Source organism: Drosophila navojoa, chromosome 5 (genome assembly GCF_054131105.1).
Source record: "Drosophila navojoa isolate 15081-1374.11 chromosome 5, UAZ_NAV_1.0, whole genome shotgun sequence".
Taxonomy (NCBI): Eukaryota; Metazoa; Arthropoda; class Insecta; order Diptera; family Drosophilidae; genus Drosophila; species Drosophila navojoa.
Window position 1 is genome coordinate 24,316,491 of NC_142893.1, and position 23,903 is coordinate 24,340,393.

Genomic DNA, 23,903 nt, shown 5'->3' on the forward strand with positions numbered 1-23,903 from the left:
ACAGAAGCGCTAATCTGCAATAAATCTATCTATATAGCATATACTAAATATACTTTCGCAAATTGTTTTGAATGAAGCCTATTTCGTTTAATATTAATATAATATACATATATCGGAGCTATATAACTTTAGATCATCAAAAACAATAACATATAAATACTTTATATATGAATAAATGAGCATGGCTCTTATTTAATAAGCTCATTTTATTTACATATTTGATTTAATCATTTTGTAAATTTATTTATTTTTATTGCATAGATACAATCAGCGTTGTCTAGTAATATATATGCATTGCTTAAAATACATAATTTTCTGACATCCCTCGGAGCGTAAAAAGTTCCGGTTAGCTTTCGTAATATGGCGACACCGCTCTCTTTCTCTCTCTCTATTTTTTTTGGCTCTGTCCTTCTCTCGCCTTGTTTGTCATGCACTCTTCTATTTATAAAACGTTTAGCCGGCAAACACTCGATCAGCTGTTCAAAGCGGAACAGCTGCTTCACGTAACCCGTAAGAGAAATGGAGATTCTCTTAGCATACAAAACACTCTTGACTGACGAGCAACCTAAGCTGCTTATGAACTCTATTAATATCGTTTACCGCGGCTGTGGTTTGTGTACGAGCTAAAAGCTTTAGCTACAGTTTAGAGATCAGAGCTTAAATGCTACATCGCGATTGTCTTTAACACAAAAACATTCAAATATTGATAATACCACATGCAAAATTTTTAATTCCAAAATCCCATTAAATAGCTTTTATACGCTTTTATACACTTAAAATGCTTTCGAATTGAACAACTCGTATACCTTACATATAGCATTTATACATCAGCAACAAAGTCCACCCACAATTACGACAATTATCCCTCAATTATCAGCCTTAGTTATGCCTGCCAACCAGCTGCTGCTCTGCTGCTTTGTCGCTCTTCTGTGCCCCCTTTTCGTAGAGCTTTTTAATGTCTTGTTAACGACCTGTCAAGGTTTTCTTTCCTTGCAAAGCTCTTTTAGCTGCGACAGAATCGGAAATGTTACCGCAGGGCCAACAGATGCTGAATTGAAAAAGCTTTTCATTCATAACCTTGCACAACAACAACAACAGCAGCAGCAACAACAATTACAATAACAAACATTTCTTAAATGCAGCCCGCAAGTGCTTCACTCTGATTCCTTTCTGATTCTCCCAATTTGAAATTATTGCCGTTATGCTTCTTAATATAATGTTTTAATTTTTGTTTCTGTTAGCGTTGCTTTGAAACTTTTTTTATGCCCGTGGGCGTTTCGTCTATAATCGCCTTATAGTTTTACTCTAATGAACGGCTGTTCCTGCCAGGTTGCTGGTGCTGCTGCTTCCTCTTCTTCTCTCACGAGTTTCGCCTGCGCCTACGCAGCAAACGAAGAGGAGAGCACAGTCGGATGCCAACTGTTTCCAGTTAGCTTCTACATGTGCTAAGCTTTGGTACAGCACAGACCAGCAGAGTGAATTTATGCAGCAACTCATTTATTGAAGCTAGCCGTTGGCGTTACCGTCGGCATCGACGTCAGCGCCACTTTCAGTGTCTAGGTCTAGGCAGCAACGACAATGACAGCGACAGATTTTTTCCTTTAGTTGAAGGTGTCAATGTGTGTTGGCGCTTGTATATCTCTATGGGTGTTTCACTTGATCTGAAGGTCAACCAAACTGTCAAAATCCCAGTGGCATGCGGTTTTTATATGCCCAAATTATCCCCTGGACTTGTTGTATGACAGCTTCGGGTTAAAGTAAATGTACAATGAGAGAGCCGAGAGAGATATTACTCAACCATTATATTATGTTTGTATGCATAGTATATAAGAATATCATTCTTTGAACCGTTCAGAAAACTGCATTATTTATCCTTGTTAATGGCTGTTAAATAAACTCGAGCAGTTTTGGATGCTCTGCTGTTTATTTGGTGAGGCCAACCTTATGCTTAAGCGCGTTACTCGCCCACAAAGATATGCAGCATATTCTGCATACACATGCATAATTGAGCGAATAAATATTCAAGCATTCAATTTACAATAGGTTATACATTCGCACCCACCCACACACACACGCAAAAGCTTCGAATGCTGTCTCCGTCGAAAACTGCGGCGCAAGTTAATCAAATTGTAAATCAAACGCAGCTGAAACGCTGACGGTGCTGCCAGCGCCATCGTTGCGAGCAGCGCTGCTATAAAATACACACTTTATGGCAAAGGCCGCGCGCGCGCTTGCCAAAAGCTTTTTTCGCGCTCACGTAAAAGCTTTGCTCTGTGTGGGTGGGCCGATGATGGCGACGTCGGTGTTGCTTGTGCTGCTGCTGTTAGTGCTCTGCTTTCAGTTGCTTTCGAATTGTGCGCCATGACGGTTGCTCCATGTTAACCAACAATCAATTATCACCCAAACCACCAACAACAACAACAGAAACACCCACATCTACACGAACTAATACAACTAAAGCCAACAACAACATCAGCAACATCGACAAGAGCTCAATAAAGCGTTTTCGCTGCAACTCAAATTGTGTAAGTCGCGTTCTAAAAACGATTTGTAAATTTAATCAAATCTCAATAAAAACTTCATAGTGCTGCGTGCGTTTTATTCACGTATCGTATTTTTTGTGCGTGTCCTTACTGCAGTGCGCGTGTCCTTCGTGTCTCTTGTGTCGCCTAAAGTGTTAAAAACAATTCAAAATGAAATTCCTATAAGAGCACGCGTCATTTAACGCCAACACAAATTTTAAAATATTCCTCAAAATGTATGCATGCCTATGGCTGTATAGATAAACTCAGCGACAAGGACCTTGCGGTGGCCAATTACTGTGTGGCAATTCTAGCACCGACTGCTGCATGCAGCGCTCAAACATATGCCCCGTTCTCAGCCTGGCCAACTGTGCAAACTGCCAACTGCCATACATACCCTGTCATAGTCGAGTTTACGCTGATTTCATTACCAGCTAATTAACTGTACTATGCATTCCCAGTACTGACCATCCACAACATCCATTTTGCTGACCTCCGTGCCGTGTCATGCGACGCCTTTTTGAACTGAGCTAAAGGGAAATTTTCTATCCATGCATGTTTGCATCACAAATCGGATAGTTGGAGTTATAAAGAGTGTTTACAGTAATTCCAATTAACGGATTCCTAATTGGAATTTTCAATTTAAATGTTCTTTTGGTTAATATTCTGCTTATAGTGTTGGGTAATTTTAAAATGAGTCTACATTATTTGCTTAGCTTATATAAAAGATAACGTTTCTCAAATTAATGTAACTATTATATAAATATATTTATTTGAAGTCGTGAACTTGAACAAACTACTACACTAGACTTTACTATATAACCTATAAATTACTCGACTATATAACAATATATATTGCAAACAGTTTTATTAGCTGTCAAAGCACATCAGATATAAGTACAATCTTTAGTAGGCCATACTTCAAATTGACTCCAACTCTAGTTTTACAAAGAACTCATAATGTGCTCCAGCTTAAATTGATAACTTTAGCAATATACATTCGGACTTGAGATTTCCTTTTAGAGGCTTTCCTTTTTAAGCCTTTAGATTTTCTAATTAGTTTTTTAGTTTCAAAAAAACATCTTCTATTCATCTGAAATTTACATAGACTAGAAATTCCACTTCCACGAATTTAAGTATTTAAGTGAAATTAATGTCAATCTTGATATTATTTTGAAAGCATCCACTTTCTAATTCGAATTATGAGCTCAGAGCGGAATAGATTTTGCTCCTTTAATTCTTAAGGCTTGCCGAGCAATCAAAAATAGAAATTTTGATTGAGCGCATTAGATTGAACCAAAACTTTAGTTGCATATCCTATATATAACTGTTCCTTCTTCTAGATGGAAAGCCGTTAGTTCTAGCTTGAGTTTCAATGTATACGCAAAATAGGGATTTTGCATGCGCCCAGCTGTTTAAGACTTTTGTTTGGTTAACACAAATTTGCTTCACATGTCATATGCACTTCCCTTAAGGGATCCCATTGTTGTCTCTGGCATGTTGCTCTATAGGGTATATAGTCCATTCACATAGGTATATGCAGTTATGCACGTAGGCACTGCTGGCAATTGCTGCAATTGAGCTCTGCGCCAACATTTAAGGGGTCTCCAATCGTCTTGGATCCAAAGGTAGTCCACAAATATTTGGACAAAGTTTTTGGGCATCCTGACCTCTACAGCCACGACCCGAGCCCCACAGGCTTACTGTGCTCTAGCCAAGCGTGGCCAAACGAAAAATTAATTCCAGCTTCCGCTGGCCCGGCACAGCCGAGCAGCAAAGCCTGGCAAAACTTTTTCCTGCCTTCTTCTTTGCTATTCTCAGCCAGGCCCATTGTTATTGGAATGTCTATGCTTTCGCTGCCCTCTTTCACTTTTTTGCGCACGTCCTTATGTCCTTGCTATCGGTATTTTAATTTTCCCATCAAATATGTAACGCACAGTGAATGGCATTTATTTTATTAATAGCTGTTCGAAACTGAGCTCTTATGGACTATACATAATTTATATAGAAATAAGTCTTTCACTTTTCGCTTTTGCTGCTGTCATCCTCTCGTGGCGCGGGCCCGAGCCAGAGCTGGGGCCAATGTTACGAAATCTATATATCTAATAGTGGGTGGAAGATATGTGATATCGCATTATTAACTTTACACGTCGAGCATCGAGTATTGTTATATTATTATACTAGCTTTATTTTTATATATTTTAAGCTAGATATTATTCAATATAAATTTCATTTACTCGACTGTCTTCCCTCAAACAATATTTTATAGTATATCATGGATAAATATAAATAATTATAATATTATATAGCTTGGAATTTTCAAGATATATGAACATGCAGGAGAACGGAACTTATAGGAACTCATAGGAAAGTTCTCAAAGTTATATTTATGTTATATTTATATCAATAGTATATAATAATTAATCAAAGCGCTTAAAAAGAGCTTGATTTATTTTCAGCCGAATCAATATAGAAAATACTTCGCTCTGTTAGGGCATTCAGCGGTTGATACTCTTAGCTTGCATTTTGTGCTTTCGCTTTTTTATTCTTTGGCCCGTTTGCCTTTTGTTATAGTTATTGCTGTTGTTACCTTAGTATCCTTGTCCTTGGCTGGCGCTCGTCAATGCTCAACGTCGCTTTTCGCTTTCCTGTCTGTTTGCCTTGTGCCTGGTTCCTTCCTGGTTCCTGCTCGACGTGAACGTGCGATGTTTCCTGCTCACACAGATTCGCTTGTCCTGCCGCGTCCTGTGCCGTGTGTTGCGTGCTTGCCTTGGCTCTCTTTTACTGCTCGGCTTCCTCGGCTCGCCTCCTCCCGTCTCTGCCAGTGCCTCCGGCCTTATTTCTTTTCCCTTTTGCCTTTTGCATAACAAACAATTAACGACTTAAAGTCGAGGATTTAAACACAATAACAATTAAAAAGCAACAATAATAAAAGAGATAACAAAACTCTGGCTGGTAAGTTTAGCAATTTTATTTTATACATACATATATATATTTGTGCTTCTATTATATTTTTATATTATATTGTATATGGCGAACAACAGGTGCTCAATCTTATTTCTGTGTGCTTTCCTCATGCAAAACCATGCCATTGAGGCAGCAATTTGATTGATTGCTTCAACATTGCACATATGGCCCCATTTGCCACACATGGCGTATGCGTGATATGACGCAGTTTAGCCTAATTCAGTCAACTTCAGTCACTTTCAATTGATTTCAGTCTAGGATCAACTTGCTCACAGCTTGACCAATCAAATAGGCTATATAAGGGAAAACTTAGATAAGCAGGTACTCGACTATACATTCATTTACCTGATGCTGACAAATCAGTTAGAGAGATTAGAAGTTTGAGCATCACATAAATATAACTATCCCAAATCAAATGAGCAACTAGTTATATTCATTTTATTTATTTATTTATCATTTTTAGTTTTTAATTGATTTTCACATATTTTGGGCTGAACGAATTCACTTTAAACACAGTCATAACTGAGAATCGTATAAATCGCTCATGGATGTGCAAGAGAAGGTTCACCAAGGTTCCCTCGATTTTCAATACAATTATTTTTATGGGTCACTGAGCTCAGGAAAATCTGCACCTTAAGCCATAACCGTTTTTAATCTTTGCTTCCAGCCAAAGCTAAGTCATCAAACGAAAGTTTTCCCTGTTTATGTGCTTTAAACATGACCACAAATTCATCAGTTTACGTCATTTTCATTTATCAAATAGAACAGAATCATCTGCTAGAAAATCAAGTAAATTGACATTGAAAGCTGACCAAGTTTTCCCTTTCTCACTTTATTTCTTTTTGATGCCAACTGAATGGTTTTAGCAGTTGTTTTCTTGGAATTTGAAGAGATTACCAAAGGTAGAGCCACGGCCAGCTCGACTATATTATAAATCAAGCTAATCAAATCCATCAATCAACTGGAAAAAACTCAAGTAAAAATATGTATTAATAAAAATGGCCCTAAATATAAACAGAATATTGTATGTAAAATTGGCCTGAAATTTCAGTTTTACAAATCTCGTTTTTTGTTTAGAGACCAACAGGGGAACGGAAAAATGGATATTTCACAAATCCACCCATCGAAACAATACACTCCATTTATAAAAATTATTTCTTGGATCAGTAGTCATGTGCAGCCTTTTCGACTGTATCCCTGAGCGAATGTAGATGCTTATAGTAAATGCGGGTTGGTAAGCTATATAGAAAATATGTATGCCTTGAGTGGCAGGGCGTGGCAAGGGTGTTTCATAGAAGTTTGATAATTGAATTATCGTTGAGCTCCGTCGCCTTCGAAACTGACTGCATCTTCCACAGTTCTGGTTGAAGCAGCAAAATGCTAGAATTCAATTACTGAGAGCCGCTGCAGGCTTAGAGCATGTCGTCGAAATTTCTCCTTCCATGGTTTGAGAGCCGAAAACTTCCTAATTTCATACTGAACTAACTTCATGTTGAATAGACCTATAAATTAAATGGTGCGAGTATTATGGTAGGTCATTCTTATCACATTCTTAATCTGAAATTGTCTGCAACAAACAGAGGAACAAGTTTATAATATATTTAGCACGTCATCAAAAGGAAATATGTATAGAAATCAAATACTACTCTGAACCGAACTAATAAAAAATCACATTTAGAACGGCTCAAAATTTACATTTCGGTATGTTTAAAAATATAAATGAAATCAAAAAGTGATGAAATTATGCAGTGTAAACTACGAAAGGTAAATATATTAGATTCCTTGTCATGAATACTCATTAAAATACCACTGTGGTAATTACAAACTGCTTCGAAAGTCCTAGCTCTCATATATTCATTAGATAGATTTTTATTGTCACTCTGACCTGATCAGCCATGTTAATGAGTGCGTTATAGGCTCAGACGTCTTGAGTGAGTTTACATTGGAGCGAGCTCAAGGCATCATAGCTAACGGAGTTCAAAAAAAGGAGCGAGAATAAATGATTACTTAAAATGAAATGGAAAAGATGCCAAAGCGTCAAGGCGTCGAATCACTCGAGATTTTGTATGCATTTTCTACGTCGTATTTGCCTGGCTTGACAAAATATACAAATGTATGTGCATGACTTTACTCTCTATCACTTACTCTTGCTTCTCCCGATGATCTTTCCCTCTATGTGCGCACAAGCAATTGCGCAGAAAAACCGAAATTGGTTCGCGACAAGAATGCACACACACACTTACAGCTCTGTGCTACATGCATGATCATTTTTGTGTCTGTATGCGAACTTACCAACTCTTGTACTCACACTCCCACTCCCTCAATTCCTTTTTGCTCAGCTGAGCATATACATGCTGTCTGAGTCATACACAGGCGCACTCATTCACTCAACCCGTTCTCGGCTTAGCTTCTATGTCACTCAACATACTTATGTACATACATATGTATATTGCGAACTGTTGATTCTAGAGCATACATACATACATACATATGTATTGGTAAAACAAATGACTTGACGCGCTCATGTTAGTTGCAATTATGAAAATGATATGCATATTTTGAAACTATTAAAATAGACATAAATTGCGCGCATAGGAGCCGAACCCGAGTTTTCTTGATCGAGCGTCCCGCTGCTATTACAACACCACTTCTCTTTTCAAAAATGTGATGGCAAAAATGAACAAGGTTCACTGCTGCAGCGCCATCTAACAAATCTAACTGTTAGGAGTTTCGAGCTTTTTGAGCGTGTGTGTGAACACGCATAGGAACACTGTCGATTGTCTTAACGGAATTTAATGAAACTTTCAACATATGAGCTACGTATTCTATTGCATATTTGACATTATTTTAAAAACTGAAAAAAAAAAAAAAAAAAACATTTACAATTTTATTTTATATATTGTTACATTCACTGAGTCGTTATTCAAAATATAACAAAAATCGAAATTGTATAAAAAGCATTTGAATCTATGTATGTTTAAGATCTGGAGACACTAGCCTCAAAGGTGTGGGAGATATAATTTTAAAACTGATTTAAGGTTTTTAATCTATTAAAATAACGGGATGAGTTATCTATTGTTCGGGATAAACTTAACATTTTCAAAAAAGTCTCTAGTCTCTAGCTCTCATATCTTCTTAGATCGACGCGTTCAAAAATACGGCCAGACGGACAGACGGTAAACTGACGAACGGACAGACAGGCAGGACTAAATCGACTCAGCTCGTCATCCTGATCAAGAATATAAGTCACCGCATTCCCTCAAAATGATCGTATGTTGATTTTTTGCGAAATTGAGATTTTAATGCAGAACGATTAGAAAGCGTCTATCTTACATACTTGCAAAAGATAAGGACTCAATTCGCTCTAGTTCAGGGTATACTAACCCAATAACTACTTCGATTCATCCTCTAATACAGAGCCAGATGACTCAAATTAAAAGACAGTAAAGTTCTGTTTCGAGGCAACGCAAATGCTGTGCTTAAATTAAATTACGTTCTACAATCGCTTACGAAATTATAAAATTCAATTCGCCGACCTTCGTTAGTATTTTCTATTAAGCAAAGATTAGAGCTGGGTCATGACTTTCTTAAGCTCTTTTAGCTCCAATACGAGATGTTTATATCAATATATTCTGGCGTATTCCATATATATATATATATATATACATATATATTACCGCCTCACGTGCGTGGCCTAGTGCCAAGTACACAGGATGCACGTCCTTTAGCGGCCACTCTTTGCACTGAGGAAAGGCTGTGAACTTTGACCTTAACGCCAGCGGCCAGGCATGGCCATTGCAACAGCAATAACAATAGCACCAACTGCGACAACAATAACAAAAGTAAGAACAACAGCAATGCTTAGCTAAGCTATTAAATAGTTTGTGTATTTCCCCTTGCATCCTGTAGCCTGTATCCATTCTATCCGATTCTTTGCCTTGTCGACAACTGCAAGCAGCTCCTCCTCCACACTCACACACACAGACACCTCTGCCACGCCCCCCTTGGCATTGCTGCATATTGTTTTTATGGCGTGTTCTCTAACAATTTTTACGACAACTGCAATTGCAGCTGTATGTGTATGTGAACCCTCCAGTCTGATGCGGGCAACATTAAACGAATTTATTTGTTGAATAATATAATTCTAGCCGTCCAATCTTAATGAAACTTTCAGAACATGATCATAATGTTCAAATGTTTGTACATTCCAAAGCACAAGTCTCTACTACTTGAAATACGCCTTTTACAAAGGTGAGGGTGAGGGGTCGAATTTAGGGGTGGGGGTAAATTTTAACAAAAACCGAAATTATATTAAATACACATGCATCTACATTTAAAATTTGGAAACTCTAGCTCTAAAGGCTTTCGATAAGGTTTTTAATCGATAATAGAATATCGGGAGTAGGTATCGATTTTTAGTGATAAACTTGATATGCGCGTGATATACACGGACCTAGAAAAAACAAGTAAGAACGTTGCAGTCGGGCGCTACCGACTGCGGAATACTCATTCACAGTCCGTATACATGATGCTATGTTTACAAAGGGGCATTTATTCTTATTTCAAATTTAATTTGGCTTTATAAAAATTTAGTACAAAACAATTATGCTTTTTGTTTATATATTGTAGCTTTTGGTAATTTTTATCGAGTAATCGATAATTATTATATTGATCGTGCACTTTTTGAGTAATTTTCGTTAATAGCTTTCGGATTTCTGGATTTTCTAGCTGTTATTGTAGTTTTGTCAGATGACGCTCTGTTATCATGTTATTGTATTTTAGCTACCAGATTGTCAAGCAAAACGATAGCGTGGGTGATAGAGGCGTCGCAAGTTATGTTACAGCGGCGGAGGTTCAAAGCCCCTTCAATGTTGTATATTTTTGGATTTCATTTGAATTACAGTTGTTGATAGTATATGGTGGCGCTGTCGGCAAAGGCGCCGGTTTAGTTTGTTTTTGTTATTTTGATAAACATGGCTTGGGTGCGAGTTCTAACCCCGCGGAAAACTCTTTTTTGTAAATTGCAAATTTTGTTATTTTAGCTTCTTTTATATTTTTTAAATATTTAAATTTTATTTTTAAATTTTATAAAAATGTTTCCTTCCGTGTTATCAATGCCTATTAAGCCTATTTGTATATACATGTACATACATAGATAGCTCAAGTATATACTACAAATGCCGATTGCCACGCCCCTAGTGGTCGTAGACACCTCATTTTTGGCCAGTTCTTAGAAAGAGCTAACGGTAACATATATGCGAAATTTGAATGCTTATGCTCAAAAAATGTGAAAATTACAGGGTATTTTTCGATATGCCACGCCCCCAAAGAGGCGTGACAATTATTTTTGGGGCATCGATAGATGAGGTTACCAGTAACTCAACTATCCAAATTTGAAGCTTCTAGCTCTTAAACTGTAGGAGATATAAAGTTTTGCGGTTTGCCACGCCCCCTTTGGGCGGACATATATCCACTATAGCTTGTTGGACTTGGGAGGTCAACTCGCGTATATATACCAAATTTCAAGACTCTAGCATCAATAGTGCCTAAAATATAGCCAAATTTGAAAAATCACTATATCTTCAGGTCCGATTTGCCACGCCCCTATTAGGCGTAGACATAATATTTTTTCATTTTATAGCATTATAGCATTAGCTCACGTGCGAACTTTCAATCGTTCTAGCTTTAGAACTTTAGGAGATACAGTTTTATCTGATTTGCCACGCCCCCAATGGGCGTAGATATATCCACCATAGCTTTTTGGACTTGGGGGGTCAACGCGGATCTACATATCAAATTTCAAGCTCTTTCTAGCTCTTCAACTAACATGATTTCTGGTATATCGGAAAATGCATTTTCCGATTTGCCACGCCCCTAGTGATATTCTAATCACTCTGGACTTCTTTACAACAAAATCCGAAATTATATAAAATACAAGCTCGATATGCGCGCTATATATACGGACATTTAAAAAAACGGACGGACGGACAGACCGACCGTCAGGGCTAAATCGACTCAACTCATATATATATAGATTTATATAATTTCTTGATCATTTATATATATATATATATATATATATCCGCCACGTCTTTTTCTGCCTTTTACATACATTTCAACAAAACCATTAATACCATAATAATGATTTCCCATTTTCAATGGGTTCAGAGTATAAAAACATATTTACATACAGATAAAAATATATTTTTTAATCGATGTACTTGAATGGGGGTTCGAGCCCGACACTTCTTGATAACTTATTAACAGTTTGTGCACCGAAAGCAATTTAAAAAAAAAACTTTTTCGACTCGACCGTGACAGGACTCGAACCTGCAATCTTCGGATCCGAAGTCCGACGCCTTATCCATTAGGCCACACGGTCACTTGCTTCTTGCGTGGCAAACATAATATTTCTAACAAAGCATATAAAAGGCACAATATTTCTTACAAAATATCAAATGTTAACATTTTACAGACAACTAAAAATATTTCATTATTATTATTAATACAAATAAAATAAATATAAATGGCATTTTAAATATTAAAAAAAAAAAAAAAAAAAAAAAAACAGAAAATAATTATAAAATTAATACACTAAGAAACAAAAACTCAACCAAGAAAGAAATATAAATTTTTAACCAAACTTATTTTTTCTATTTTTTATGCTTTTTATTTATGTAATTCTTAATAATCAATTATCAAGAATAAAAAAATTTAGTCCTTTTAAATAATTTGTATTAAGGTTAGAATGATAATGAATTAAACTTATTTATATTCAAAAATATTTTATTAAGTTATTATAAGAAATATATCAATAACTTTATGGCAAATAATATCATAATATTATGACCACAGTAACAATAATAAATGAGTCAAATTCATGTGCGGTACAGTTCTTCTCCTGGGGAAGACAAAATATAATATCTAAGCTTCTAACTGTAAATAAATTCGCAATCATCACGAGCACGCTCCACGCGCTCTCTACCAGAAACAGCCGGATCATCCGCTTGATCATCACTACTCAAATCATCAGAGCTGTTCGCACGTTTTAAAACTCTGCTTGGGATATAACCATTGCAAAGCAAAAAGGATTCAAAACTCTTTATTCGACGACGGCGCTCCTTTTCCATTCGATGAAGCTTTTCGTAATGTGGCTTCATAAATTTATAGAAACTAAAATCCAGCGGATATGGAACTGCCAGAGCCTTTAGTACGCTCACGTAGACAGTGCGACCCTGCATACGATGCCTGAGGTTCTCGAAATGGCAATGAGTGTTCACAATAAACTGATAAATGGGCATTGTAGGATATACTGCAGGCGTCAGTGTCCAAAAAACAATACAGCAGACATTGTGCAGCTGAACTTCATAAGGCAGCATATCTTCCGGAAGAGCAATTTGCAGTTCCAGCGTACAAGCAGTTTGATAGTAAATGACCTCGGGTCGAACTACATTTGACGGTAGCTGCAGCTGTATTTTGTCGATAATAGAATCAGTAGAAAAAGCTGATTTATTAGTAGCGCCTGGCCGTGCCTCCAGCTTCTGTTCCAGCTTCGTCATATTATTTCGCGATGCATCAGGCATGTTCTCGATACAATCTTTTTTTAGCAGGTCATTCTCTTCATTATCCTGCTGCAGCTGCATCATTGTGCATTTCATGAGGCAATTGCACAATGCTTCTATGCTATCCTCCGATTGTTGCTGCTGCTCTGCCTGCTTCGTAGTTTGTACGTCATCCAGTTGTTGCTGCTCCTCCACCTCCCGTTGCTTTTGCAGCAGGCGCAATCTATTCTGTTTGCCCAGCTGCAGCGCCATTTTGACAAAGATGCCAGCTCTGCCTGTGAGCAAAGTTGCTGTCTTCATATTTGGCTTTTGACGCGGGAGCTCGGACATTTCCGGTAAATCCAGAGCTTGGCATGGGTCCCTCTCTAGAAATTGCAACAGTTTCGCCTCGGCCTTTTTGCATTTCTTGGCCAATTGCTTGCGCAGCAACTGCTGGCAAATGGTGAGGCTTCGCACATGCAACTGCAGGTTGGGTGCATAGCTTGTCACTGCCAAGTCGTGGACAAAGACCGTATGCGACAGAACCATCAGAATACGTGCCTGCAAGAAACTGGGTTTCGGCGTGGAATTTAGCCAGGATTCACATTGCTTGCCATCACTTTCGTGCCAATCGCGCTCGCCCGTATAGGGCACCAGGCCCACAATGCGCACATCTATAGCTAGTGGCGGCTCATCTTGTAATTGTTCCGGGCATATGAACAACTTGCCGCTGGTGGTCGTAAACTGTCGAGTGTCCACGTCCAATGCCTGCACCGACACGGATAAATCACTCCTCGAGAGATTCAACTGCGCAATAGGGTCCACTCGCAATATCCGCACGCGTTCGTAACCACTCGAATTGCGATACACACAGATTTGGTTGACCAGAGGTGGCCAGACACGCACACACTCCTGCGATTGTAGCAGCTGTAGCTGCAGCTCCAACGCTCCGTTGCGAGACAGCGCTTGCCAGCTGCCACCGGGTGGCAAATGCTCTAAGAGGCGGACACAATAATGCGTAGGGGTATAAACACGTATTAGCTGCAACTTGACATCCCCACGAGCAGGCATCTGCGGGGGCAGCAGACGATCATGCATCAGCAGCTGATGGCGCTGTTCGCATTGCGTATCGACACATTCCCCAAAGCTGAGCATCAGTTGGCACAGAGCCGACTCATTGCTCTTGGCGCGCTCTATCCTCATACGTATGCGGCGAGCCAGCTGGACAACAAGTTTGTCCACTTCCTGATGCATTTGCAAGAAGTCCACCAGACGCGGCAACTGATTGTTATTGCTCTCATCCAGCAAGACCAGGGAAAGTAAACGATCTGTAAATGGGAATTCAGTCAATATAGCTACTATATTCAGTCCACTTACCTTGCTCAGACTGCTGTTGCCCTGTTTGCTGCTTCAGGTCTGTGGCCGCCAATTGGTTGTTCAGATTGTCCGCGAGTGCCAGATGACGCAGCTTAAACAGACTCCAGCTATCGCTCAAGCTATAATGTAACAGCGTGTGAGCGTGTCGCACATCCAGCTCCGGGCAGTGATCGGTGCAAAGCAACAGCTCGCCTCGACTATCCTGCATCCAGCGATGCACATGATCGCGCACCTTTAAGTCAGCCGTTTGATAATAGGGCAAACAATTATAGCCATGCGACACCAGCGTCTCCACCAGCTCACGTATGTCCGAATCCGATTGGCAATTGACGACAGTCCGATGCGAATGCGGCGGACGCTCGCGCAGTACACGCAACACCTCTTGACACTTTGCCTTTCGCTGTTGAAGAGAGATTTGCAGACGCGTGCCGCCATAGATAGCCGCCTCCAGCACATCACCAAAGAGCACCATGAGCTGGGAATTAAACTCGCGTAGCTTGGAAAGCAACTGCGGCTTATACGATTGCGAACTAATAACTAGCTGTGGTCGTTCTGGATTGGTCAATAACAGCAGCTGTTGATGGGCCTGTTTCAATTGCTCAGCTTGCATCAAATCTGCATCATCGTAAGCCACAAATCGCAGATGGGGTAACTTTAAGCTGTTCCCGCATACCCACAGGAACTGAGCAGGCGTGGCCACCATGCATCCCACGCCGTTGAGTAGCCGCTGAAAGAACTCCGGTGTATAGGAGGAGGGCACTGTTAGCACCAGTGTCAACCACTCCTCGTTCCTCGACTTGCGCAACATTGCGGCGCAGAGTGCACTCACTTGCTGCACTCGAACCAAATCGGTGACCAGTACCAATGCAATAGGGCCCTCCAAGCACCAGCGCGCGCGAGAACGATGCTCGGTCAAGGTGTTGCTCACCACCTGACACAGCGGCAGTACATAACTCAATGTGCGTCCACTGCGCGGTGCACTCACAATAACAGCGCCATGGCCTGCGCCTTGGTTGAGATGTGGCCAGGCGTAGCTTTGCAGTCGCAGCAGTTGCGTCAATCGCAAGCGACGCATCGCACCTTGAATGTGGGGCAAAAATGATACCTCGTTTACATGGCGCGCAGGCTGCAGGCGCTTGTTCGAGTGGGCTACGGCGTAGTCTGAGCAATTCGCAACAAGCAGAGGTCGACAGTGCTGCGCAAATGAAAAGCTCCTGTTTTCATCATAGCACAAACTTTCATCATCGTCATTATTGTTGTCGTCTGTTAAGCACTTCGCCGACCACATATCCAAGCTGCAAATGCTCTCAATAGTTTTTCTTATGCTACTAGTGAAGTTGGCTGCGCTTAAGCCAATAAATACTTATTGGACAAAGCAACGGCTTGAGTATCGAAATCGGTTGGTATTTTTGCAACCATTTGGTATTTTTTAATGCGTAATTAATTAATCAAATATATTTTCAATTGTATTATACAAACTTTTGCAATCAACTTAACTCTTCCATCAACTTTAAAAATGACAGCTTATTCATTACAAGGTGATTCCTTTCTAATATACCCTATATGTATTTAGATCACTAGCGTTCGACACGCTCATTAATTATTTGCTGTACTATCAGTCCGCTTAGAATTTGCCTCGCTACCCGACAGCCATGGCAGGGACAATTCGGTGAATTTGGTATGTGCTGCAATGTGGGTGGACTCTGTAGACGTCGCTTAAGCTCCAGCAATCGTTTTCTATCCGTGCGTGATTTGCAACAGACGACACTATAGATGATAAGACCTACCAGTGTTGCCAGATCAGTAATATTAACTTATGGCCTGCCAATCTTCAACTGAAGAATCTTACCTCCACCGACGATCAAAATGTGCAGCATGAGAGCCACAAAAGCCACTCTCCTCAATGGATCCAACGGCACATAATGAATAGTTTCTTTCATAGTGTTCCTCATGATTGCATATTCATTTGACTTAGTCGTATTATCAACGTCATCTAACAAGTGCGTCCCATTAAACCAGTCATCGCCTGAAATATTTGACTCCAATAAGACATCCCTCAAATTGACGAACTACTTCCACTTGCCCGTAAAGTTGTTGGCCTCCAAGAATTTAGGATAGGCTACGAGTAGGAGCAACAACAGCGACAGCAATAACTCCATCAGACTTGCTTTTAACGCCTTTATTATTTTCTCTATTGTGGTTTCTTTGCCTTTTGCTCACAAACTGAAGCTTCGATCCGCAACGGCTCTAATATGAAGTCTTGCTCGATCAATTAAACGGACAAAAACAGCTGCGAGCAATCTGTTTGACTTAGGTACGAACATTTGGATTTGGACTGTCAAACCCCATAGATAACGTTAAGTGCTGGTACGTAAGGTGACTTCTGAAAATATTTCTCAATTTGTTTTCATCTAAATATTTGTCATAGATTGCAAGTACATACATACATCGGGACAACGTATTTTTCTAATTATGAAACATTTTAAACATAGATATAAATCAAGTAGTTAATAAACTTTTAACTAGGTATTCGTTGAGCGCCATCGAAATATATTTATTTGCAGAAATTATTCTTTAATCATTTGATGAATATACATACATATTATAAACTGCAATCTCATATTGTACTTCGCTTTTTAAGTTTTTCATAGGGCTTAAAAATCATGATAGGTAATTTAAGGCCTATTTTAAATAAAAAGAACGCGACTTTTATTCTTTATCAGACTTAGAACTTATGAGAGGCATGAATCAAAGTCGAAGACATATATATATATATATATATGTATTCAATGCCCATTAACAAAACAATTATAGTCTGATTTCTCATTTTCCACAAACGAAGCGTATACATACATATAAATTATAACAAAACTCATTGCATTGAAGCCATTGAAATGAATTTTCGTCATTTACTAATAGGGAAAGGTGGCTACTTGCCAATCATCACATGTTGATATTTATTGGACCGACATAAGAAAAATAAGATAAATGGTCTATGTTTTATTAAGCCAAAATAAAAGCTAAATGACGACAGGAATGGAGGGACTGACATATAGGGTTTAGCATCCATCCCTCGATCAGTCATATAAAATTAACACTGTGTAGATTGTTAGTTAGATAACAAATTTATAAGAATGATTCCTTAAGCAAAGTATGTACAAGCAAATGCTGCGCTTTGTTGTTTGTTAAACCTAATAGAACTCTACATTCCAAAGATTCAAGAATCATTGACTCAACACTCGGTTCCATTCAGACAGTCCTCGAGGCAACGCTCCTTCCGCGCCCTGCTGCAGCCGCGGCAGATGCAGTCCACGGCATTGGGAGTGTGCAAAAAGGTCAACTCGAGCACACGGGCCGTCTCAGCGGGCATAGAGGGCCAAACAATGCTCTGCGTGCGTGGAGCGTAGGAGTCCAGGCTCTCAGCTCTTCGTCTTGCCAGGCGACAGCAGGTACAGACAAGGCAACCTGTGAAGGGGTCAACGGTTAGTACTCCAAGTGTGAAGCAGCTACGCACCGACCTACCCAGGCAGCCAAGAAGAGTCAATGCCAATGTGGCCAGGCCGGTTAGGAAGAGCATACGATGGCTGTGGTAGACAGCAGTTAGAACGGTCGCAAAGTTCTGGCTCGGACTCTCGCTCACACAGACCGACTCGCACATCGTTTGACAAACTATGATTAATAATGCCCACGTAATGGAAATGCATCGTGTGCGCTCACCCAAATCCATTTCGTTAATGACTAAAAGTCTTGCCGCAGCTCCACTGCAACTGCCCTTCTGCTACTTGAGGCTATCCACCGAAGTCGTACGGATCCCGAAAAAGAAAAAAACAAAACACAAAACAGTTGTGCAAGCCGTAGCGACATCGCAGGCATTCGATAAAGACAACTGAAAGCAACTATTCTCAATAAAATTGCAATTTATGAAACGATAGCAACTCTGAGTGCTAGATGTTGAGACTGATTAAACATGTATAGTATTGGAATAAATGTAGACAACATTTATTAATGATTTATTTAGACATAAGGTAATTTGAATTGGGTTGACTTTTCTTTGACCAAGAGAGAGATTTACTACTTGAATATAAATAAAACCAAATGCAGACAAATTTCGATTGAACCTAGTGAAAGAGAAGCCACAAGAGCCTGTGCTAAAGCCATTCACACTACAAATCATGGCAGCTCAATTAACAGAGACGAATACAATTCAAACAATTTAAAGAGCGAAAATGGTTGCCGCGTGCCAAGTTGGATGCCATGAATTGCCAGGCAGCTCTGTTGTTCTTTTGTTTGAATTGCCAATTTCTTGCGTATATCAATACACATACATATATACGCGTACATAAGTATGTGTGTGCGTGTGTATTTTGCTGTTATTATACCATAAAACGTGCCAATGTTTGCAAAATATTTTCGCGCAAACAAATGGAAAATTTCTCGTTTGTATCGATGGATTGTGGGATGCCTTTTAGGCGCCAGGCCGTGTTCCAATGTTGATTTGTATGAAAGTCTTTGGTATAATGTTATTATAATAGAACGTGTCTGAGCCCGCGCACAGCTCGAGTTTGAGAACCACACGGCATAGAGCAAGCGAAAGCTTTACTCTGCTTACAAAATCTTTATCTTCAATTGGAAACTTTAGTTTTGTAGTACTTTGAAGCTACTGGTCATCATTCATCATGCTGTCACCTTTAAAAAAATAAGAGGCACGTGCCACGCCCATTTACCCTGTCGCTGGCTGTTAAATCAACGTGAACGCACTCGTCATAAACCAAATAAACAGTTGAGAAATTACATTTAAATTGCAAATTTTAAGCTCTAAAAAAAACATATGCACACACACACAGCCACGCACACATACACACTAGAGCTGTGTGAAATTTATGCGCAAGGACAAAATAATAACAAATAACAAAAAACAAAAGTAATAACAAAAACAGCTCAAAAAGTTTTTGACAAAAACATTAATTCACTTAGGAAATACCGCATAAAGTTAGCACTTCTTTCTCCTTATTTTTATTATTTTTCACACGGACTTTTTTCAGTCCTTTTTTCATATTTTCCTGCCTTTAGCTTTTGAAATTCAAATGAAATGCGAATGCATTCATTCTGGGTTCTCCAGCCAAGGCGTTTGAAACTTTTCAGTCGGCGCCATTAAAAACGGGTGACAAATCGAGCGGATTAAATGGAAATGCAATTTCTGTTACCCCATTTTTCGGATGGGAGCCCTGATGAGTTAATATGCAAATACCAGCAACAATCCTTTCGCTGTAAATACAATATATATAAGGGTTAGATGTATGTATTCCAATTTTAAATTTCTAAGCAGTGGCAGAGCTTCTTCGATACTTCAACATCGACCCTAGCCTAACCTCTATCGATAAATTGTGAAATTTTGAATTCCTGCGAACTCATTAACAGAAGTAAATTTTTTTTAATGTAACTTTTAATTTTTGGAAATTTCCAAGTTACATTATATTCTTCACCGTCTTCATCCGATATACATATTTCAATTTAATATAATGCACACGGCAAATATAATCTTAGAGATCTTAAAAGCCTGAAAATAAAGCAATTTGCCCATTTATTAAGCTTTTAGTGAGCTCGCAACGCTTAAGGAACTCTGCGCGAAATCATGGTTAACTTGTAAGCTTAAGTAATATCTTCTGCTCTTTTTAAGCATTCAATCAACAAAAATGACGCATTTCGAATTCATAAAAATCAAGTGAAATGCCACTTTACGCGCATTTTGATTGAGATTTAGCGCTGAATTTGCGATTACCCACAACGACGAGGACTAACCCGGCGGACAAGGACATCTCTGGCATCTTGCCACAGTCCTATGAATATTTTATGAAGTCAAGCTGAGAGTGAAAAACAAGAGGCGGCCAATGGTTTTTTGACGAAACTTAAATACACTTGGATGGGATGGATGGGTGCACTGATTGAAATTGGGAAGACTTTGAAGGAAGTAATAATAATTAATTTATTTCTTAATTAATTCAACTTTTAAAAGTATTCAAATTCTAAAATTATACGCATCTAAACGGTGCAGCGCGTAAAAAAGGTACTGTAATATAAAATATACATAAAAGGTATATAATATATAATCATCCGTAACAAATACATTTGTTCGTCTCAATATCTGATTATATTGCAAATGTGCCGGAAATGCAAAATAATTCGATTTTTATTTGGAAAATGTAAGTTTACTGTATTATACGGAATAAAAGCTTTAAAAGTGCATATTATATATTCTAGGAACTTCGTTAATTAGCATTGCTGACATACTTGCAAGCTTATATCACGACTGTTAGCCTTAGAATCGCATACGCTAGAGTCCTAGTTATCTTCATCCACTTTTGCTCCTTGACAAAATAAGTGTCAGCGGAGATAGCTCCCATAGAAGAGTATGAAAAATAGCAAACGCTGCGCATAAAAAGCAACAGCAAAAGGATAAGGTTACGGCGAAGGAAATGAAGAAAAGAAAATGCAGCAATTCGTGAAATTTATTTGTCAAGCAACATCTCTGCCCCGCCCCAGGCCACGCCCCATTTACAGCAGACAGGTAAATTAGAAAAAAATTTGTAGCTGGAACTCGAATGGAAACTAATTTGCATACGTTGTAGATGATTTCTCTAGGCATTCTCAATAATCGATACAACCTCACTTCATTCTCAATTTTTGTTCATTCTTTTGCTCCTTGAGTTAGCTGCAGCTGTACAAAAAATAATGGAGGCAGATGAGAGAAAAAGCAAAAACAGTCGACCGTTTGCTTGACGTGCTGATTTTTCATTGCATCGCTAAGGCCCATGCCACATGCACGAGAATGGCTCGCACAAAAAGGTCGAGGCTGTTGTCCTTATTTGCTGATTGTATGCAGCCTTCACAGGATCAAGTTCAAGAGCTTCAAGTGCTTGGGCCTGCCCTCAGCACTGCCCGCAGCACAGCGGTCCATCGCTCACTCAGTCAGATGGCCACTTAAAAATTGCCGAGAATTGTGCCACAACAGCAACAGCAACCGCAACAACAACATCAATGAAGGCGACAAGCGTTTGCAATCATCATGATGTTGATGTTGATAATATTTTTATAATAATATTTTTATTTAACAGTTTTGACTTGTTCATGAAAACCCCTCAAATCTTTCCCATTGACTCCCTCTCCCTGTCTCTCTCTCTCTCTCTCTGTTTCTCTTTCGCTTGAATGGTGGAACGAAGAGGCTAAACTTTTACAAGCAGCTCAAAATGCTCTGAAATGCAAACACTTGAACAACATTAAAAGCTATATTAAATAACATTTTTTCATATTTTGAAATGAAAATTCTTGAATAGAATGAATTTGAATAAGTGCATAATTATTTTTGATATTTGATATCAAATTGAATCTGTATCCTCGCAGACTGTGGCTGGTAAACTAGAACAACTAACTAGAGTTGCTTATTGTGCAGCTGAAAAATGCTCAATCGACTCTAGTTTGTTACTCTGTCGCTACAGAGAAAAGTCTTTAGAAGCTCTTTAGAGTAGGCAATTCCCGTGTATATGCATTACATATAGCCTTCCAAATCCGGTAAATATTTGTTTCCTGCAAGCAAAATTGCTAAGCCGTACTATAATGCAAAAGGGATTTATCGAATTCAATGAAAAATGATTTGATCATATCATTTTTGAAGGGTATTTATATATCGAACCTAAAGAGAGGATTTCTAGTAATCTTACCCCGATTTAGTACGCCAACTGCCGTATCTAAAATACTGCCGCCTATTTGCATGCCAAGGATATGCAAAATTTAGCAAAGCGGAAATTGGAGCTGCGAGCAAAGGTAGATGAAGGCATAATAGCAAACAAACAAAATAAAATAAATAATATATGTAAAATATAAATATAAATATAAATAAATGAAAAAAAAAGACGCCTGTAGTGCAACGCCGCGCCAGCTGAAGTCGACCCTGAAGCTGGGCACTGCGTTTCGTTCCATGCGCTTGCACATCACAGCCCAAGGTCAATGGCTGTGCGCTTGTGTGTAAGCAACGGCAACAGGAACAACAGCAACAACGAATACAACAGCAACAACAATAATGAAAAGCGCTCGAGTACATTTTCACACTCGAATTGACCAAACAAAACGAAACGAGCAGCCAAAGCACCTAAAAAAGAGCACGAAAAGAGAAGAGAGAAAAACAAGTAAGAAGACTCTAGTCGAGACTGCTCGACTAGGAGATACCCTGAACCCTCCAAGCTGATATTCTCATCATTCTGCACTTCTTTTATGCACGCACACATACATTTACATGCATCCACCCTCACGCGCCCGCGCTCTGCTAACTGCGCAGTAAGCAGCGACTGCGCTTGGGCTGCGCTGCAGTGTGGACAATAGTATGAGAATTTACTTGGTGAATAACTTCTTTTGTAAACATACGAACTTAATGAAACTTTCAGGGCGTAATTATATGGTCAAAATGTGTGTACATTCCAAAGCACAAGTCTCTAGTACTTGAAATACGTTTTTTACAAATTGGGGGCGAAGGGGGCGTGGTATCCAAAATCTGTTGATTACAAAATGTTTGTATTCATCATATATATATACACGGTAAATCTGAAGTCTCTACATCTAATAGTACTCCGATGAGGCTCAAAAAACAAAATCAATTTTTCGATTATTCTCGATAAAAAGTTATCGGATGAGTTATCGAAAAAATAAAGCAAACTCGTACTGCGTATGGTATACACGAGTATGCACACAAAATTTCAGCTCTCTAGCTTTTATATCTTCTGAGATCTCGGCGTTCATACGGACAGACGGACGGACGGACGGACGGACAGACGGACAGGGCTATATCGACTCAGCTCATCGTGCTGATCAAGAATATATATACTTTGTGGGGTCTGCGATGATTCCTTCTGCCTGTTACATACTTTTACACAAAAACATTATACCCTGATTTCCCATTTTCAATGGGTTCAGGGTATAAAAACAAAGGCGAGCGAAAGCCCAGCCTCAGATGGCGTTTTACGCTGCGATAAAGATTGGCGTATACGTAACGGTTAATTGCTACTTTGGGGTGTTTAACGAGCACGCACACACACACATACATTGATATCCGTGTGTGTGTGTGTATCCTGCACATTAATTATATGGTATATGCGGCATGATTCAGCACTTAAAGAAGTTTCCAGCAACTTTTGTGGGCAACTCGTTCTCACGCTCTCACTCTCCCTCGCTCTCTTGCTATCTTCCTCTTTCTGGCAAACATCTGGCATCGCTGTCGTTTATCAACTTTATAAATTGTGCGTGAATTCGCTTGTGTTTTGCTATTTATGTTTGACTACAATGCAATGAAAGGGCCTTAGAATGTTGCTGTTATGAGTGATTGTTGTCTGCGAGCTGGGATAACGGAGTCGCCTTCAAGTGCTTAGCCTCGGTAATGCCAAAATGCAGACAATTATTATTCAACGGTCTACTTATTATAGCTATTTTGATTTTGAATATTCTTAATTTC

At 39.1% G+C, this 23,903-nt stretch overlaps 3 protein-coding genes and 1 non-coding gene across 5 annotated transcripts in view; 1 reads left to right on the plus strand and 3 right to left on the minus strand.

The window, feature by feature from the left end:
• The first annotated feature begins 2,320 nt into the window (after window positions 1-2,320).
• The window catches only part of GlyT (Glycine transporter), a 38,077-nt gene continuing 16,494 nt past the window's right edge, over window positions 2,321-23,903 (plus strand). The window contains exons 1-2 of one of the 2 annotated variants that reach the window (XM_089261456.1): window positions 2,321-2,525; window positions 5,411-5,477. The gene's annotated coding sequence lies outside the window, so the exon portion shown is untranslated. The remainder of the gene's footprint in view (window positions 2,526-5,410; window positions 5,478-23,903) is intronic. The other variant, XM_018103101.3, reaches the window with a different exon arrangement.
• TRNAR-UCG (transfer RNA arginine (anticodon UCG)) lies at window positions 11,799-11,871 on the minus strand. Its single transcript has one exon. It is a non-coding gene; the product is annotated as a tRNA-Arg (tRNA).
• Window positions 12,320-15,880, minus strand: BoYb (Brother of Yb). The gene is made up of 2 exons (XM_018104491.3): window positions 14,408-15,880; window positions 12,320-14,358 (listed from the first exon to the last, which is right to left on the minus strand). Exons 1-2 carry the CDS (start codon window positions 15,693-15,695, stop codon window positions 12,422-12,424), a joined length of 3,225 nt encoding a protein of 1,074 aa, XP_017959980.1. The 5' UTR covers window positions 15,696-15,880; the 3' UTR covers window positions 12,320-12,421.
• LOC108652904 (uncharacterized) lies at window positions 17,589-18,307 on the minus strand. The gene is made up of 2 exons (XM_030387269.2): window positions 17,930-18,307; window positions 17,589-17,872 (listed from the first exon to the last, which is right to left on the minus strand). The coding sequence occupies exons 1-2, from the start codon at window positions 18,132-18,134 to the stop codon at window positions 17,640-17,642; spliced, it is 438 nt and encodes a 145-aa protein (XP_030243129.2). The 5' UTR covers window positions 18,135-18,307; the 3' UTR covers window positions 17,589-17,639.